Source organism: Myiozetetes cayanensis, unplaced genomic scaffold (genome assembly GCF_022539395.1).
Source record: "Myiozetetes cayanensis isolate MyiCay16 unplaced genomic scaffold, myiCay2020 scf21, whole genome shotgun sequence".
NCBI lineage: Eukaryota > Metazoa > Chordata > Aves > Passeriformes > Tyrannidae > Myiozetetes > Myiozetetes cayanensis.
In genome coordinates this window covers 7,493,152-7,512,322 of record NW_026087423.1, presented here as the reverse complement: position 1 = coordinate 7,512,322, position 19,171 = coordinate 7,493,152, and the positions used below count along the sequence as shown (strand labels likewise).

At 47.5% G+C, this 19,171-nt stretch overlaps 3 protein-coding genes across 3 annotated transcripts in view; 1 reads left to right on the top strand and 2 right to left on the bottom strand.

Annotated features, from left to right (window-relative positions):
• Nucleotides 1-19,171, bottom strand: part of CMKLR1 (chemerin chemokine-like receptor 1) — a 91,401-nt gene that overhangs the window by 35,670 nt on the left and 36,560 nt on the right. The gene's annotated exons all lie outside the window — the stretch shown is intronic.
• On the bottom strand, nt 25-15,287 carry SART3 (spliceosome associated factor 3, U4/U6 recycling protein). Its single transcript, XM_050318600.1, has 19 exons — nt 15,105-15,287; nt 14,063-14,189; nt 13,670-13,774; nt 12,484-12,668; nt 11,431-11,536; nt 10,378-10,502; nt 9,771-9,926; nt 8,796-8,934; nt 8,306-8,413; nt 7,771-7,848; nt 7,502-7,560; nt 6,801-6,910; nt 6,429-6,541; nt 5,925-6,001; nt 5,371-5,536; nt 4,224-4,672; nt 3,618-3,770; nt 2,298-2,476; nt 25-1,404 (listed from the first exon to the last, which is right to left on the bottom strand). Exons 1-19 carry the CDS (start codon nt 15,270-15,272, stop codon nt 1,224-1,226), a joined length of 2,784 nt encoding a protein of 927 aa, XP_050174557.1. The 5' UTR covers nt 15,273-15,287; the 3' UTR covers nt 25-1,223.
• Nucleotides 15,823-17,941, top strand: ISCU (iron-sulfur cluster assembly enzyme). The gene is made up of 5 exons (XM_050318622.1): nt 15,823-15,936; nt 16,016-16,129; nt 16,318-16,428; nt 17,079-17,157; nt 17,541-17,941. Exons 1-5 carry the CDS (start codon nt 15,853-15,855, stop codon nt 17,633-17,635), a joined length of 483 nt encoding a protein of 160 aa, XP_050174579.1. The 5' UTR covers nt 15,823-15,852; the 3' UTR covers nt 17,636-17,941.

The window sequence follows — 19,171 nt, the reverse complement described above, 5'->3', positions numbered from 1 at the left end:
TCATCATTTCAAAGTAAAGCCAAGTGAAATCAGCACAGAAAATAGTGTTTATTTGCAGCAGTGTTTGTGTGGTACAAGTGAACTTGGTACTGGGGTCTCCCTCACATCCACCCCTGCGTGTGGTGACTTCTAGAACAGGAGTTGACAAGCAGGAATATTTCTATCCAAGATCACCCCACATTCTTGGAAAGTCTGAGGTGATTATTAATTTCAGGATATTCAGAGCAGATGGAATGAGCTGCTTAAAGGTATGAGTGACACTATCTGAGCACACCTGAGGGTGAGGTACATCACCACTACCCAGCTGCCAGGGGATAAGTGCAATTCCAACACCCACATTTAAACAAAAGCAACAGTATTTATAGAAAACCTTTGAGAACTTGGAGTTTAATAAACCAGGAAACGTCAGCTTGCACTTCACATTTACAAAACCATACAGAAACCACCTGCAAAATGACACATGAGCTAGCTAACAAAACCAACCCAAAAATATGGTCCTCAGCAACAGCACTAACAACTTCATGGGAAACAAAAGCTACCAGATCTAAAGATTAGCTCATGACACTTAAAAATAATCATCTGAATGTCTTTTTAACAAATACACCATATAAAAAACAGGTCAACTGGAACAGAACATAAACTGAATACATATATATGTATATCTGGGTATCTACATATACACACATATGTATAGAAACTCTCCCAATACTAAAATAGGCCATTGTGGTGAAGTTGGAGCATCTGCCATTGGACTCTGCATGGAAGGAGATGACTGTCCCTGCGTGCGTGGGGTTGGGTGGAAAACGGGCTTGTTGCCAGAGAGAATGTCTGCAGTCACAATCTGAGCTGACCAGTGGGGCTTGCCAAGGGTCTCACATCGCATCTCATTCGTTAATGAAAGAGAAATAAGTTTTGGAAAGTACTCAAAAAAAAAAAACTCCACGTGGCATCCAAGCTGGACAGGAAATATTGCCCCCCTCGTTACCCTCAATATGAGGAATCATAGAATGCCATTTTACCAGAACAAAAGTATAACTCTTTGCTCTTTAGAGGAAAACTACCTGGATTTGTGCCATCCTACACTGATCCCATGAATGCAGCAGTCCAGAACAGTATTTCCATGATTGTGACAGGCTTTCTCTCCTTGCCAGCATAAGGACACAACATGGCTTCCATAAAGGCATTTCACATTGTACCAGACCTGCTGATTGCAGACTTTTTGCTCACTTTTTCAGTAGCATCTTGGCAAAATCAGCATTGGACATCTTTTTAGGCTCTGCAGGGGGCTCAGATGAAGTTGCTGGTGAGTTCTGGACCATGCCATTCTCAGCCTTGGCCACGGGGTTGCTCTGACGCTGCAACGCTCGGGGCATCATGGACAGCTGTGTCCTTCCCTTGCCTCGCCTGGAGGGCAAAAATATCCCGTTTAAACACACTCTTTTAACTTGGGGAAACAACAAGGACTTTGTTCATTATGAGGAACTCTCATTTAAATGTTATCCCTGTCATTTGTTTCAGGAATAAGCAGTGCAAAGCTTTCAATGGGTGGCTTTGAAACACAGAGCCAAGTTCTGGCAGACAACAACTGCCTGACAGTCCCCAGGAGTTGAAACTCTGTTTATCCACAGGGCACCTACAACACAGGAACACTCCAAAAGATGGGAGAGCAGCCTGAATGCTCAGTCTGAGCAGTGGCTGGTTCTCCAGAACGAGAGGATGTGGAGGTTAAGAGGGAATCAGGTGCCAGCACTGGATCTGAGGGGGTGGCCAATGCCTGATACTCTCATCACTACAGTTTCTATTGATTAAGAGGAAAAATCTTTTCCTTGTCAATCCAACAACCACATTTTTTATGGTTCAGCACCTTTTAAACATTCTCTCATATTCACTGAACCCTTTTATGGTTTGGGTTGGAAGGGGCCTTGAAGATCATCCAGTTCCACCCCCTGCCATGAGCAGGGACACCTTCCACTAACCAGGCTGCTCCAAGTCCTGTCCTTGAACACTTCCAAGGATGGAGCAGCCACAGCTTCCCTGGGCAACCTGTGCCAGGGCCTCACCACCCTCACAGACAAGAATTCTTTCTTATTATCCCATCTAACCCTGCCCCTCTGGCAGTGTGAAACCATTCCCCCCTGTCCTGTCAGTAGCTGCCTACATAAAAAGTCCCTCTCCCTCCTCTTTCTAAGCCTCCTCAAGGTACATATTCCAGATGAGATTTCTAAGTTTTAGTGTCCAAGAAACCCAGCATTTCCTTTCCCAGCAGTGCCAGCAGTCCCCTCCTCCCTCACACTTACGCTCCATAAACCTGGCGAGGTGCTGGGAATGTGGAGGCCCTTCCAGCCTCGGGCAGCTTCCGGAGAGGGGGGTTGCTGATCATCACCTTGATCACGTGGTCCTTCACTGTCAGACCATCCATCTTCAGCACAGCCTGGGAGGCCTGGGCTTCATTTTCATACTCTACATAGGCCAGGCCCTAAACAAGGAAAAGAAATAACCTGCATTAGTTTTGGTGCTCCTGTATCTCCAGTATTTTACAAGTCATTTGGTCAACTGGAAGGAAATCATACAGAAGGCGAAGCTAAACGTGGCTCAGAGTCCCAGTATTCTTCTAAAAAAAAAATTCTTTTTACAACCTGAATTTCTTCATTCTCATTCATGATGCCCTAATTTGTGGAAGAAAAAAAAAACCACAACCCCCAAATCCTATTAAAATAAATATATTGAAATATAATGAGGGACACTGGCTGGGAGGCATCACCTCTCACTGCTGTTATGCTTTCAAATGACATTCAAGCCCTTAAGCTGCATTTTCAGATTATCCAGTTTCACAGGAAATGCATCAGGTTTTACATAACATTCCCTAAGCACATTTATGTGTGGTTTAGTCCCAATCCCAGCTCAAACTGAGCTCAGAGCATGGATGGCAGGACTTGGGGTATACGAGAGCACTCATTACAAGGTGTGTATGAAACAGGAACAGCCCCTGAGATGGTGCCAAGGGCTAGAAAATCCAATTGAATACATGCACAGCATCCCCAGGATGGCACCTGTGAGCAGGGCCCAGCACAGACACGGCCCAGGTGTCAGGTGGAATTCTGGCAGAGCAGCAGCTGGTTTAGAATCACTTATTTAACAAGGAGTCATTTATTCCAGGATGGAAATACTGAGCCCTGTGAGACAGAGATGGCTCGTTTCTCACTGGCAAATCTCTGACTGCAGCAGATGTGGGGAACAAAAGCCTCCAGGAACTGAGGAAAGGGAGGATGGGAATTGGTTGCACCAGGTGAACACCATCTATTCAGTTACTCTAAAAACAAATCCTTTGCAGACTTGCAAATACCTGCTTTTACTGTACTGAAAGTGCTGTAAACATCTTCCCCTCCATCCCATTTTCCTTGTGCCATTTAAGAAGTATTTTGAAAAAATTCCACTTTCCTTCTTTAGTTATTTATCAGCACAGACACCCTGGGCTGTATAAATCCAAGCATTTCCCCAAGTTTTAATGCAGAGCCACGCTGGCAACTTAATAAAACCAACATTTTCTATCCAAACTTCATGACAAGCTTCTTTTTGAAGGATTTCTTGAAAATAAAGAGTGCATTAAGGATGCCTACCTTGGGTTTTCCAGCTCTGTTGGTGACCAGCCGAATGTCTTTCACATTCCCATGTGCTTTACACACCTCTTCCAGCTCTTCCTTAGTGCAGGAAAACGGCAAACCAGATATAAACAGTTTGTGTTTCTCCAGGGTAGTGCTATACCTGAAAACCTGCAGAAACAAAAAGGATGGTAGTTATAAACCAGTCAGAGACTCCAAGGATTTCAATCTTACATCCCCTAAAAGTTATCAGAATATTTGATTATCTGTGAGATCCAAAACTACCTTAAAGCCATGACTGGCCATGAGGACTTGCAAGTAAATGCTTCTGAACATCCATGTCTCCTTCATAGTGAGGACAGTCACAGATAATCCTGGAATATCCTCAGTGGGAAGAGATCCACAACTACCCAAATTAGCAGATTTCTGCAAGCTTTGAATAAACTGATGCCAGTCCTTGTTTATGGCAAAGTAAGGAAAGATGCAAAGCCCCCCAAAAAACCTGTTTGACCATTCCAAAGTAGCACAACACGAATTCATGGGATGTGAGCACTCTGGACACAACACTCTCCACCAGCTCCCCTCTGCAGACCCACCGTGCAACCTGAGCCAGTAAAACTTTACCTTAAAGTCTGGGTTCTTGTTCTTGTCCACACATGGGGACACAAACATGGGCCTTCCCTCCACAGCCGTGCGATCCAGGCCCAGGGCCTGCAGAGCGGCCTCCTCCTCCTTGAACTGCACGTAGCAGTAGCCCCGGAAGGTGCCCTTGTTGTTGAACACTGGTCTGACCTCTGCCACCTCCCCACAGCTCCCAAAAAGCTCCCTCAGCTTCGCCTCTGGCTCAGCCATGGTGTAGGCAAGGTTGCTGACGAACACAGTGACTTTATCCTTGCTGCTGTCGTGGAACACTTTGGGGATGTCCTTCCGACTGGTCGAGGCCTTTTCCTTGGGGTTTGCTGGCCCATCTGGCTTGGCAGGGGCACTTCTCCCAAAGAGCCCGGTCTCCACTTCCATGTCTTCCTCAGGAAGCACACCATCACCCTCTCCCCTGTGCCTCTTGCTGGGTAGCTCTAAATAATGAAATTAAAAACTTTATTAGAAAAAAATTACCTCATTTCATTCACTGTTGAAACTAATGTGTCCTCCATTCCCACTGCGGAGCTTGGAAATGTCACTGTATTCGTGGTTACACAAAAGACACAAAATAAAAAGGTTTTAAATAACAAATAACGACAGATTATTCCACCAAGACAGCTTTAGATGAAAGCAACAGGAATATTTGTTCCTTTTGTCAGTCAGTTACAACTGACAGTTGCTGATTCATGTTCTTTGTCTAATGGGAATTTTTTTTTTTTTTTTTTTTAGAAAATCTAAAAGCTCCCAAAGCTCCCAGGGGCTGCAACCTATTAAAGTCTTCTGTTATCAACTTCCCAGAGTCTGCTGCAACAGTGAATAACCCAATTTGCACACATGGCTTGGCATCATATGATGAGTCAGAAAAATGACTTTAAAAAAAAATGAAGCAAAAATATTTTTGCAAAATAAGAAAAGCCTAGAAAATTCTAGAATTCTTAAAAACAGGTATTTCTATTGGTCAAAAACCATTTAGCTTTGCTTTCATTTCAATACCACAGCCAGGAGAGAGAAGCCCTGAAAGCACAGCAGCTCTGAAGACATGAGTGATGGCAATTCCTCATCTGCCTCTAACATGAAACATCAATACCCCCCTCGCCAGAGGTCTGAGATTTTAACTTTATTTTATTTTTACCTTCTTCCTGTCCCCATTCCCCATCATCATCATCATCTGCCTTGCGCTTGTCTCCAATCCTGGCTTTCTTAGCCTTTTTGGAAGCTTTCTTTTCTGCCCGAGCCTGTTTTCGTTGCTCAGCTCTCTCCTCCTCCTGCTTTGCCAGAGCAGCTTCTTTCTCAGCAGCCTGCAAAGAGGTAAGGTTTATTTATTAATTTTTCTTTCCAGTGACTGCAGATTGCAGAGCATTTTCTGGAGCACTGGACCCAGAGGGTTTTCTCCTGAGCTACATTAACCACAGCACTAATGGCAACATCATTTAAAGCACAATCTCAGTTATTCGCTGTCCCAGCTTTCCTGGAGTGCACAGCACTCCTGAATCCACTCAAGGGTCAAAAGGGGAAAGATGAAAAGCATCAAGAGAGGTTGTTAACCATAGTTTTAAACCAAAAATCAATAGTTCTGGGGCTTTAAGACAATTCAGGCTGGGAAGTAACACGAGAAATCTGACATTCAGACAAGCATGATCTTAATTGAGGTGTATAAACTGCTTTGGTAGCTCACAAAGTTCTGACCTTTGCTCTCTGTTCATTAACTCGAGCTAATCTGTTCTCTGTTTTTTGAACAGCTGCATCCCAGTCTTCCAGTGTTCCTGAAGGATAAAGTGAAAATAATTTAAAAAGTCACGTATTTAGCTCTCTCATAGTTCAAAAACACAATTCTGGAAAACTGAGAGTGATTGAATTCATGGAAATTGCTCTTAATATTAACACAGGAAAATTTTAACTAGAACGAGTAGCTTCAAAGGAAAAAACAGAAGCCAAGCAGAGCAGAAACCCCTCATTTAGAATATGACACTCCAAAAGGGCATGGAAAAATCCAGTAATTTCAGCAGGCTCCAAGTCAGGCCAGAAGAGAAGGAAAGAAGACAGAGCTGTGTGTGTACAGGACAGCAGTGAAAGGAAAGTGAGCACAAAAACACCGGATCAAAATTCACCGTGTCATCACACATTAACCAGGCTGGGTAAGACGAGATGAGGTGCAGGCAATTAATTACCTTCTCTGAGCCAATTAATTACCTTCAATCCTCTCCAGGGTGAGCAGCACCTCGCAGACGTGCTCGGGGTAGTCGCTGGTGCACTGCACGGCGCGGTGCAGGGCCTTCCTGCAGTGCTGGGTGTCCCCGTGGGCTCTGCAGGAGGGGAGGGCACTCAGGGGCCAAACCTCACAGCAGGGCCACAACACAGCTGCTACATCCATGAAATCCTTCCCCCTCCTTCCCCAGCAGCTCCCACTTCACACTGGTGCTGTAGCGCTCCTGGAACACACGGCAGAGCCGCTCCAAGAACCTCCAAACCCAAAAGGAACAAACCCGTGCCAAGCTAAGCTGTGTCTCACACGGATGAGGAAATTAAAAGGGAATCAACTCCGCCCCCCAGCCAAGCTCTTACCTTTCCAGGTTATAGTACTCCAGCCACATGTTTGCATATTTGGCATTTCCTTTAGTCATGATGTTGTCCCAGAGCTCCCTGGCTTTCTGCATGTTGTTACACAGGCGGGCCTGCAACAGAGCACCCAAAACACCCAATATCATTTAGGATTATTTGTTCAACACCATTAAATCCCAGCACCCAAACCAAGGGAAGACCACAGGTGATGCAGACAGACCTAGGAAGATACACCTGATCCTTAGATCAATCCTGCTCCTCAATAATACTTCCCTGCCCTCCTCAAATATCTGCCTTGGTTCTGGCTCCCACATACATTTCTTTTTTGTCATTATAAAAAAATACTTGATAGTTGCTTCTGAATTTTTCCTTTTGTTGTTGATGAATGTACCTAGCAGAGCACTTCAGCTCTTGTCCCAGACTGAGAGCTTGCTTTGTGTTTAGGAAGAGGGGAAATGGCTCAGGAGATCCAAGCTGGATTCACCTGATCTGACAGGTAACACCATTTATCCCAATTCCTAAGAGCTTGTGGCAAAGGAAGGAAAATGAAACATCCACTTGTAGTGACTGCACCAGCACATTTACTCATTGAAGCAACCCAGACAAAATTCCAAAGTAGAAAAGGAATTTTCTACTTGGCTGGAATATTAAAACAATCAATTTTATCTAGTTCAGTAATTTAAATACAGAGAGAGAAACTTCACCTCAACTCTGGCCCAGTTCTGCATGATGGTGCAGGATGGATCTCCACTCTCACTGAATCCTAGGAATAAAAACAAAGACTGTTTGTTGTACTTGGCTCTTGGAAATAAAGTGTTTATTAAACAAGTTCTCTGTGGAACTGAAAGGCTTATCTGGAGCTTTCTTAAGATGTTCAAGACCCTTGAAGACAAGTTAAACATTGTGTGGAGAACTGGCCTTATGAAAATCATTCTGAACAAGAGAAAACAGGATATTGGATGATTTAACTCACTCTCTTCTACTTCTTGTTTCAAGTACTCCACAGCACGTGCAAAGGCAGAGCGAAGCTCCTCCAGCTCTTTACTTGAGTCTTTAGGGGAAAAAAAAAAAAGAAAGAATTATCTTAAAATAATAATTCATTTTAATTTCTCATCCACTAAAACCTTTTTGTTAACACCCACAATTATTTTAGTGGGTAGTGGGAGGAGATTAAATTTATTACTTCTTATTATTGCTATTATTACTTAAATTTATTACTTTATTAGTAGTAAAACTCACTACATGCCTAATAAAAAACCATCAGGTATCAAAAATAAAAGGCAGGGCAGTTTTGCAACAGCACAATCTACTCTGCCAGCAAGGAGCTACTTTAAACCAATTATTAAATTAATGTGTTTTATAGACACTAACTGGCCAGAAAGTAACTTCTGTGAAAGATTAAAATACTATTATTTAAAAGAAACCAAAAAACAAACATTAATACCACTGTTTCAGAGAAGTACACGGGAAACAGTTTCAATATTTATTCCCACATTTATCATACAGACCTTGTGTAAAATCCACTCTTCTTCTCAGGTAATCCAGATACGCCTGCCAGATCTCTACATAGTCTGTTGCCTGGATAAAACCTGCATTCAGGGCTTTTTCAAACATTTCTGAAAGAAAAAAAAAACAGGGGAGAAAACCAAACACAATTACTTCCCACTGTCAAAATCAGAAAACTGCAGTGACAGCAAAATATATACACATATACCACTGGTTTCTGGGAAACCAGGAAAAGACAAGAAATTTTACACAGCAAATTGGTTTGGAAAGTGGATTTAAAGCCAGTTTAATTCAGGAATGTTCATTGTAAGTTGTTCATTGCTTGCTCAGAGCTGCAGCTGCTCACCAAAAGCAGCCCTAGAAGCACCTGCTGTATGTGGCAGCAGCTCTGAGACTGCAGCAGGCAGAAACAAACCCTGCAAGTCCCACTTGCCACAGGTTATTCAGAGGGCAGAACCGTAAAGAAGTTTTGCTGAGATGGCCTTTCTTTACCAGAAATGATGCTGTGATCCACCCTGTGCCTCTCCATGGCCAGGAGGTACCTAATCCACAGCCCAACTGTCCAGGGGCAGTTCCTGACAGCGCGGTCGTGGGCAGATAAAACCAACTCCTTCACTTTGAGCTGCCGGTCCTGGAAGAATCACACAACAGAGTTCAAGTTCCTGTCAGCCAGAGAGACCATCTGAGCCAAATCCCAGCTTATAAAGAGCCAGCACTTTAAAAAAAAAAAACAAAACAAAAAAACCCCCACACTTTTATTTTGTATTTGAAAAGCTGAGCTGGGTGTTTCAAATTCTATATCCCTAAAAAGCCAGGGAACACCTTCAAATGAGCAACACAGATCAGAACCCCCAGACCAGTGAGGTGTTTTCTGCCAGTGAGAGAAACACAATGTTTATGGTAAATTTTAAATTCCCAGTTGGAATGTTAAGAGGAGAAGAAAGGATATAAAAGAGGGAACACACACAGCCTATTGATGCAGGTGCTGTTCCACCTGCAACCTGCTGTCTCCAGCTGGGAAGATAAAGAGATGATGGAGCAACTGGGCCCGGATGAGCCTCCTGCAGGGAGTCACCCTGATCCCTTAATCCAGCCACCTTCTGTCCTGCCTCTGGAGCTCAGGATCAGTTTCAGACTGCACTAACCCCATGGAAACACGGGCTGAACAGCTGGGTTTGCTCCAGTATAGCTGGAGCTCGATGCCCAAAACATTTAATTCTGCAGAGAAAATACACAGCTCGAGAAAAAAAAAGTGTTCAAATGCTCACCTGATTAATAAACACACCTCTAAAAACAGGAGGAAAGCAAAGGTGAGGAGAAAAATCAGTTTCTGGAGGATTTAAAGACTAAAGGACAGGACTGAAGTAGAACTTACTGGCTGTTTGTCAGCCACTGAGATTAAAAAACAAACAAAACAGGAAAATAAAACTGCACACATTTTCCTTATTTTTAGGTTCATTTCCTTACCAAATACTGGTTGTAGCGTGCCCAGAGATCTGGGACAAGGCAGTTCTCAGCCAAAGCTCTCTCGTAGATCAACTGAATGCGAGCTGGATCACCTGCTTTCATTTCAAAATCAATGTAAGCCTGGTATTCTGCCAGCTTTGGTGTTTCAGCACCCAGCTGGGAAACAAACAGGGAGACAAAACATTAAATTCCTAAATAAAACACAATTCAAACAGTTCAGCTGCTCCCCAGAGCAGGTCTCGTGCAAAATTTCAAATGAGAAATTTGCCTCTAAACATCAGCAGCTTTTGATTTTCATACACCTCTGAACACCACTCTGCTCTGAAACCACTCAGATCCCTACCTGTGATTCCTCAGTGCTGGAAAAAAACAGCTGGAACACTCATGTGCACCTTAGGGTGGCCTGACACACTCAACAGATTCACTAATTTCCAGTATTCCCAGTTGTGAGGCTTCTTGTGCCTCCCATTGCTCACAGCTCAACAAGTCCCTCAGCAACCCTCAGCTGCTGTCTCTGGGACTAGAAAACTAATAATTTGGAAAAAATTAAATCACCCCAAAGCAATTCACTCTTAGTTTTAAGGAAAGGTGTAAATAGCAGCATTACCAGTGCCTCTTCGTAGGGTTTGCACTTCTCCAGCTGCTGTAGAGCTTTTTTGTAATTCTTGATTGTGGTTTCTGGAATTGGCTCTTCTGACCACTCCTCATATTCAGCATATGAAGCCTCCATGTCTATGAGAACAGACATGAAACCCCATCAATAATGCACTTATGGGACTAAAAAAAAAATAAAATATCAGATTGCAACCTATGTTTGGTTCTGACATATATTCCTATTTCTATTTATATAATATTTATAATAAATACTTATTTATCCCCTTTGAGGATCTATCACACTACTGCATGCTTAAAGGGTTCAGACACCTTACCTTATACAATGTCCTATAAACAAACTCAGGGCAAGTTATATTAAAGCTGCTCATCTGGGATTAGAAAACCAAGAGGGGCAAAATTTTCCCCATGGCTTTAAAGAAAATACAAGAACCCAAATTCTTTCTATACGGAAATGAAGTCAAAGAACTACGTTTGACTTTCTCCTGTGAGCAAAGCAGCAAGAAAAGGGACTCAGGAGTTTAAAACAGGAAATAGAGAAGGGAGAATTCCAGCAATCCACCTGTCAGAGATACTCCCTACCAAGGTTTTTATGCAGCTAATCACAGCTGAATTCCTCATTTCTAGTGGTCCCATTTTGTGCTCATCACTTCCACTTTAAATGGCTTCAAATTATGCTCTGAGCAACCAGATACACCAGGTTTCAATAAATACAAATATTTCTGGTCCAAAGGGATTTGTGCCTCATTCATGAGGCAAATTCCTCATTTCTGGTGGTCTCATTTTGTGCTCATCACCTGCACTTTAAACAGTTCTGAGCAACGAGATAACACAGGTGTCAATAACTAAGAATATTCCTGATCCAGAGGGATCTGTGCCTCGCTCACAAGGCAAATGGCATTGATTAAAGGGAGCACAAGAATCCCAGCTGCAGCTTGTGTGGCTCTACCAAAAGAACTCTGGTGCCTGATGGCTGGATCAGGGTATCCCAGCTGGATCAGGGTATCCCAGCTCTTCCCTCCCTCCCTCCAGGTGCTCCGGTTCTTACCCAGCAGTGGGATCCCCAGCTGGCGCCGGAACAGCGTGTGGATCTTCTCGAGCTGGCTGCACAGCACCTGCTGCTGCTCCGGGGATGGAACGCTGCCAGGGGCTGGCTACCAACAAAAGGAGGGAATTCGATCAGCTCCAAGCGGATGGACACGATGGGGGATTGTTTATGAGCTGGGGGAGCCGAGATCCAAGTGAGCACACGATCCCTGAAGGACACGCACGGCCAGCTCGCGTTTCACTGCTGGGAAAGCTAAAACTTGGAGATGACTCCACTGGATGAATGGGAAAAGCATTCCTGACTGAAAGCTGACACAGGCGCAGGGAAATGATGAGGGAGAACAAGGAACAGCACGTAACTGTGCTGCTTCACAAACCACCAAAGAGGTCTCAGTAAATCCCTGGGGTGTGGAGGGGTGATCTGGAACTTGCAGCTTTGATTGTGTTTGGGAATGAAAGGGCATTCTCCTGTTACCCTTTTGTTAGGGCATTTCAGAGGACTGGGTAGAAAAGGACCTTTAAGATTAAATAGCTCCCACCCCACCACGAGCAGGGACATCTTTAACTTCCATCTCTTACGTAGCAAACTGTAAAAATAAAAAGAAATATTCACATTCTGGCCATCCCATAAAAGCACCTTTTGCAGATGTCAAACTGTACTCTCCAGGGATAAAACACCCTCATCCACATGGCACAAACAGTGTGGAATAAGGAATGAGTTAAAAGCTGAAGTAGAGAACAGTCTAGAAACTTAAACAAGACTGACTCTGTGCAGAAATAGTCACAGGCAAGAATATTGCCTGATAATGGAGCTCCTCAATGTAAAGCTGTTCTCAGCAGAGGGAAACTTTGCTCCTGGATTTGAGATTTGATGATTTTATTTAAGCACAAATCCACTAATTTATCAACCAAATCCACAGAACGGTTTTCCCAGAGCAAAGGGCCAGTTTTCAGAGCTGAAAAGGCCCTTTTCCTCAGCAGAGACAGTCCGAGCTGCTCCACAGGAGCTGCTCCACAGCTTGTCTGGGATGAGAGCCCTGGGGAATGGCCTCACCTGTGCTGTTTCCAGGATGGCATTCTCGAATTCCCTGTATGCTTCCCACAGAGCTGTGCCCTTGGTGACGTGCAGCCCCACTGCAGTCAGTGCCCTCTCGAAGATCGACCGCACCTTCTCGATCCCTCCTTCCTGGCCGATGCCTCCAATGGAATACTGGGCGTATTCCAACCAGATTTCAGGACCTAAACAAAGTGAGGGCAAACAGATGACCTGATCTCCTCAAAAATAATGAAACCAGGCAACTCTGTTTCCCAGACACCTCATTTGCTGCAAATAAATAGACCAACACCTGACAGTTCTCTTTATTTTCTTTTTGTTTATCCAATATAGTAAAGTTAAAATATTGAATTTATGCTGTAGGTTCAGCAGCAGCAGCGCAGTTTCCTTTTGAAAGGAGTAATTCTTGTGGTTTCACTGACCTTGCCTGTCACCTCTGCTACACAAACCACACCAGGGGTGAACCAAGACCCCTTAAGAGCAAATTCACTTTTCCTGAGCACCTGTGCAGAGCTGGGACCACAAAGCTGCCACATTCCTGAACAATTCAGACTAAAGTAGCTCCTTCTTCTCTTTCCAGACTCCTGAACTTGCCTGGTCAGCATCTCCTTAAGCAGCTGAGCCTTGAAGGTGAGGAGGAGGTTGGGGAACAGCACTGGCTGCCTGGAACCTCTCCCACCACCAAATTCCCTTCAGGGATCCCCAGGTGGGGATTGCCCAACCCACAGATGTTGGATGGCACATCTGGGCCCCCTTCCAAACCCCAAGTGCAATCCAGAAGATCCAGAGGATACCTCCTCAGCTCTTCACCTCCATTCCTTTCTTCCTGAAGGATCACCAGCTGATTTCATGGATGTGACATTTTGGGTACAGCTTCTGTGACGGATATAACTCCATGTTCCCAACCCTCCACTTCCTCAGGTTTCATCTTCCCCTCACCCCAACACCCAAAGTTTGCAGTTATTCAGAGTATTATCCCAAAAGTTTTAAGCTACAGCAGCTCCTGAGACACAGAGAGACCAGACACCACATCCTTCCCCTGCATCACCTCACACCAACATCTTAGAAATTAATTTGAAATGTCAATCCAATTTCTGCATTATAACACAAGGAAAAGACTTCTCTAGGAAAAAAGCCAAATCTGGATGTAACACAAGACATTTGGCAGCATTTATTAAGGACTTACAGATGTAATCCTTGACAGCTCGTTCAAACAGCTCATAGACCTTCTCTCGCTCAGAGCTCTCCGAAGCCATTTTTATCTCATCCTTCAGCCAGTCCAGCCAGATCTCTGAAAGGAAGACGATTTGGAACACATCACTAATGTTCAGAACTAATAAGTTACATCCACCTGGTGTTTTATTAGATTTTTTTAGGGACAGAGTTAACTTTAACTTCCATGACTCCTCATAATGAATTTAAAATTAAAGTCGGGCGAAGACTTTTTAAAGTGGAGTTTGCCGGGATCTGGGTCACATTCCCTGCCTGAGGGTGCTTAAACCTGGCCCAGGCATGTTATGTCACTGCAGGTGAAGCTTCCCTCGTGGGGGCTGTAGCAGGAGCAGAGGGTGCTCAGTACCTTCAGTGAGGGGGAAGAGCTCGCTCATCTTCTGCCGAGCTCGCCGGAGCTTCACCAGCTCTCCCTCCTGACGCAGCAGCTTGATCAGATCCAAGTGACAGTTGTAGTCAAAGGCGTTGATGGACAGCTTAAGAAACGGATAAAAAAAAAAAATCGATTCTAAAACCACTGCTGAGTGGTGGACACGAAGAAACCATAAAATAAATCATAATCTCCTCGTGCATTCGCGGAGCTAAGACCACAGAGTTGCAACAGACTCCGCTTTTGTTTGTAAGGTGTTTCCGGGTCGCACAGAGACATTTTTAAAAAACACTTTCAGGTTTAAAAGAGCTTTAAGTTAAGCTCAGTGCTCGGCTCATGGCGTTAAGCTCCCAGGGCTACTGCTCATAAATCCTGGTGCAGGAGAAGCACGGCAGATTCAACGGCACAACGCACCCGAGCGAAGAGTCTTTTTTAAGAGCCAAATCATGGAATATCCAGCTGGAAGGGACTAAAAAGAGCATCCTTGTCCAACTCCTGGTCCTGCACAGACACCCCAACAATCCCACCCTGTCCCTCAGAGCACTGTCCAAACTCTCCTGGAGCTCTGGCAGCCTCGGGGCCGTGACACTGCCCTGGGGAGCCTGTTCAGTGCCAACCACCCTCTGGGGGAAGAACCTTCTCCTGAGATCCAACCTGAGCCTCCCCTGACACAACTCCAGACATTCCCTCTGGTCCTGTCGCTGCTCACAGAGAGAAATGTGCTTTAATTTCTTCAAAAGCAATAAAGCCACCCTACAGGCGGCTGGGCTCTGTCAGTGAGTACAAACCGCGCACTGGGGCTCCACTCGCTGACTTTCCTCGCAAAAAAAAACCACCCCAAACGCTCAGTTATCACTTCAGACTCGAATCACTCGCGCCTTAAAACCACGGAATACCCCGAGTTGGACGAGACGCGCAAAGACCACGGAAATCCACGTCCTGACACTTCCCAGCACCAAAGTACAGGCACAGTCGTGGATTATCCCCCGTTCCCGCCACACCCGCTGCCCGCCGGGCCCACCTGCTCCTCCAGCCGCTGGATCTCGGCCTCGTTCTCCTTCTCCTCATCCTCGCCATCGCCGGAGGAGTCCGAGTCCCCCTCCTCATCCGAGTCTCCGCCCGACTCGGGGTCTCCCTCCGGCAGCCGCTTCTCCTCCTCGGCCGCCGCCTCAGCTCCCGCCGCCGCCATCTTATGCAGCTCCGCTCGCTGCCCGCCGCGCTGTGCCGGCCGCCGCGGCTGCCTCCGCACAGCCCGTCCCGCCGCCCCGCGCCGCCGCCTGCCGAGCCGGGCGGGAGAGCGGGAACCCGCCGCCCGCCACGCCCCGCACTCCGCCGTGAGCCGGGACCGAGCTGCGCCGAGCGGGGCGGCGGCGCGACCCTTTGTATCCCGGTGAGTGGCGCAGGCAACGCCGCGGACACCCCGCTGTGCGGCCCTCAGGGGGGCCTCCGGGAGGGTCCGCGGCGTGCGCGGCGCGGCTCGGCCGCCATATTGAGTGTGGCGTCTCGCACGCGCGCCGGATATCGCGATAAAAGGTCTGTCGCGACAGAAGCGGCGCTTCCACCGTTTATTTACTTATTGATCGTTTCAGCGGCAGCGCGAGGCCCTTCCCGCGGGCGGCCCCCGGCGCTCGCTCGGTCTGCGCGGCGAACGCGTGGTCGCGGTGAGACGCGGGCGCTCAGCGGCCTGAGGCGAGGGGGCGTGGCCGGGGCGTGGCCTCCTCGCCCGAGGTTATAAAAGGGCTCCGTGCGCCGCCCGCCCCTCAGTCAAGATGGCGACGCTGAGAGCGGCGGGGGCGGCGCTGCTGCGGCCCCGGGCCGGGCCCGCCCCGGCCGCGCTGGGCTACCACAAGAAGGTGAGGGGCGAGAGGGGCACGTGGAGAGACGTGTGGGTGGGGAATCTGGGTGGCTCTCGGTGACGCTGTGCCTTCGTAGGTGGTGGATCACTACGAGAACCCGCGCAACGTCGGCTCCCTCGACCGCAACGCCAAGAACGTAGGCACCGGCCTGGTGGGCGCCCCGGCCTGCGGCGACGTCATGAAGCTACAGGTGACCTTGGGGACCCTCTGGCACCTGGCGGGGGGGTCACGTGGGGCTGCTGTGAGGCACAAACCTGCCCGTGTCCCCGCAGGGCACAGCGTGGCCCTCCCGCACAGCCATCCTGCCCTGTGCCCGGAGCAGGGCCCGTCCCGCTGCCCCGGGGCAGGCGCTGAAGTGTTCCCAAAATGTTCTCACAGGTGGAGGTGGACGAGAACGGCAAGATCGTGGACGCCCGGTTCAAAACGTTCGGGTGCGGCTCGGCCATCGCCTCCAGCTCGCTGGCCACCGAGTGGGTCAAAGGGAAAACGGTGAGGGAGCCCTGGGACAGCTTCACACCCGCCTGTGCTCTCTGTCCGGATCGCCCTGGCCAGGGAATCCCAGCACTGCTTTGTGCTGGAGCTTAGAAGGCAGTGACTGCCAGCCCTGACTTAGAGCAAGAGTTGCCTTTTTCAGGAATCATTAGAGAATCATTAAGGTTGGAAAAAGCCCTAAGAGCACTGAGTCCAGCCATTCCCCCAGCACTGCCCTGTCCACCACTGACCCATGTCCCCAGGTGCCACATTTTTTTAACACTTCCAGGGGTGGTGATTCCACCAGGGAAGTACTTTGTGTCTTAATGCAACAAGCAAAACCAGGCTGATGGCAGGTTCTGGAGTAAAGTTTAATTACAGAGAGGTTTGAGATCGTTTAGACCTGTTCTTCTCCCAGCAACAAATGCACTTCAGTGCTGTGGTAGAGAATCAGCAGCTCAAGCAGTGGCAGTCTGTGACACTGGTGTGTGTTGGTTCATTCCCACTCTGTCAGACTCCTTAATTCCAACATCCTCACTGCCCTGGGCAGCTGAAATGTTCTTCCCTTGGGATTCTGTTGGCTCTGGAGCATTAAACCCTCCTAGCAAACCCCCTTGCAGCCCGTGTTACACCTGTCAGAACCCCTGACCACCCTCCCTGTGTTCCAGGTTGACGAAGCGCTGAAGATCAAGAACACGGATATTGCCAAGGAGCTCTGCCTTCCCCCTGTCAAACTGCACTGCTCCAGTAAGTGAACACCTGGGATTTCAGGGGGATGCTCTGGGAATAGCACAGATGATCCGGGATGTTTTCCAAATAGTTTCTGCATGAGGTTGGCCTGAAGAGAAACTCGGTGTTCAAATTTCAGGGTTAATTTAAGTTGTTCTCAGATCTCTTTAATACTCTGGAGTCTGTAGCTCAGCAGAGTGATAACAAATGTTCTCACTCTGAATTATCTGAAATTATATTCCATAATCTTACATTATATGGGTTCTGTTCAGATTCTACTCCTCAAATCCTACACGTGTTGCCTGTAGTGATGGTCACTGCTGCCTGCTCTTGTTTATCCATCATCTCTTGTCCTAAAAGCCTTCTAATGATCCTTAAAATCCCATGTTTTTGCTTTGCAGTGCTGGCTGAGGACGCCATCAAGGCCGCCCTGGCTGATTACAAACTGAAGCAGGATCCCAACAAAGAATCCGAGAAAAAAGCCAACAATGCCTGAACTGACTGCGGAGCTTTTTCCTCCTCCCTCCTCACTTTGCAGTGCAATTCCCGAGCTGTAGTAGGACCCAGTGCACTACTCAAGCTGTAAGATACGCACAAGTTACGCACAACGTGTCCCTGGTGGTGTCCAGCCACTCCGTAGTGCTCACACGGCTGGGATGGGGGGCCCCGTCCCCACTGGAATGCCACGGGAAGACTCTGCTCCAGAGGGAAAACCCCGCTGGCCGGTACTGGAAGGGCTGCACTTTTTTTTTTCTGGGAAGATGTCTAGTTTTGCCTAATATTTGATGGAATTTAGTGGGAAGCATTGCCTCGGTGTTGTATGTGTGTGAGAGCTGCGCTCAGCCCCTGTCCCACTGAGCTGGGGTTGGTTTTGCAATCCGGGTGCAAATTCCTGCTCTCGGAGTTCTGGGACCCTTCAGCAGGTGCCAAAGGGCAAGTGGTGGCCAGGAAGCACAGACCTGGTGGCTTCTGCTCCCATCCTGTCACCACTTAAATTTTTTGAAGCTCCTGTTAAAAGACCAGCTGGAGCTTTGGGGTGTTTTCTCTAAGAATGCCACCCCTGCCCTGGCCAAGTGCTCTGTTACAGCTGTAAAACCTGGGCTAAGGGAAGGTGTCCCTGCCCAAGGCAGGGGGTTGTAACTGGATGAGCTTTAAGATCCCTCCCAGCCCAAACCATTCCAGAATTCTATGAAATACACCCTCAAACTGGAACCCAGTGGGGAATAGCAGAGCTGGGATGTGGAGCTGAGGGGGAACTCCCAGGATTCCTCTTTTCCAGGGGAGTATCTCCAAAACAGTCAGAAAACGCATTGGAAAACGTCACGTTCTTGGCTTCTCACCCCCTCAAGACACTTCACTTCCCTTTCTTCTTACTGAGGGTGTTGCTAAACATTTAAAACCACATTTACAAAAACAATCGGTTCATTCTGGTACATCTGGGCACAATACTTGTCATTTTTAACACAGGAATCATGTGTTGCTGCTCTGCTTTGTCCCTCACAAGATCCCTCCTGTACCTCAGCTCCTGCCAGCGAGTACCTCACTCCCAGGGAACAATCCTGCTGTTTCCCAGTTAAAATCAGGGAAACTTGAGACTCCCACATCTGCTTTGGGGCAGAATCAGCTCTTCCTGCTGACAGGCTCTTCCAAAGGGCAGGTTGTCCTGAGCCAGGGACGTGTGGACACACATTGACCTCTCCTGCAGCTGGGACAAAACACAGGGATATAGGGAAGCAGGGAGAGGGGATGTGCTGCATTCAGGGCAGAACAGCCTCTCTCACCTTCCAGGTTTACCTGCCATCCCCACCGGAGCAGCTGCATCCCCGTGCTGTGGGACGAGGTCCCCCACAGTGCCCCTTTGGTCCCCCGCCCTGGGCTGTGGGTACCAGATAAGGGTTTCCTGGAACCAGCCTGTGACGTGCAGATTTGGGGGGTGATACGCAGCCTCCCCAGCGTCCCACTGCCAGGCTCCAGAGAGGGTGGAGCCCAGTCCAGCCCAGGGAGGGCCCTGAGGGAGCAAAGGGACACTGGG

What these genes read in the sequence shown, in the direction of transcription:
- SART3 (XM_050318600.1), bottom strand. Translation starts at nt 15,272, where the DNA reads ATGGCGGCGGCGGGAGCTGAGGCGGCGGCCGAGGAGGAGAAGCGGCTG. An exon ending in TCCAGCGGCTGGAGGAGCAG is followed by an intron (nt 14,190 to 15,104) that starts GTGGGCCCGGCG and finishes CCGTTTCTTAAG; the next exon opens with CTGTCCATCAACGCCTTTGA. An exon ending in ACAGAGCTGGAAAACCCAAG is followed by an intron (nt 2,477 to 3,617) that starts GTAGGCATCCTT and finishes TTCCTTGTTTAG; the next exon opens with GGCCTGGCCTATGTAGAGTA.
- ISCU (XM_050318622.1), top strand. Translation starts at nt 15,853, where the DNA reads ATGGCGACGCTGAGAGCGGCGGGGGCGGCGCTGCTGCGGCCCCGGGCC. An exon ending in CGCTGGGCTACCACAAGAAG is followed by an intron (nt 15,937 to 16,015) that starts GTGAGGGGCGAG and finishes GTGCCTTCGTAG; the next exon opens with GTGGTGGATCACTACGAGAA. An exon ending in GCGACGTCATGAAGCTACAG is followed by an intron (nt 16,130 to 16,317) that starts GTGACCTTGGGG and finishes ATGTTCTCACAG; the next exon opens with GTGGAGGTGGACGAGAACGG.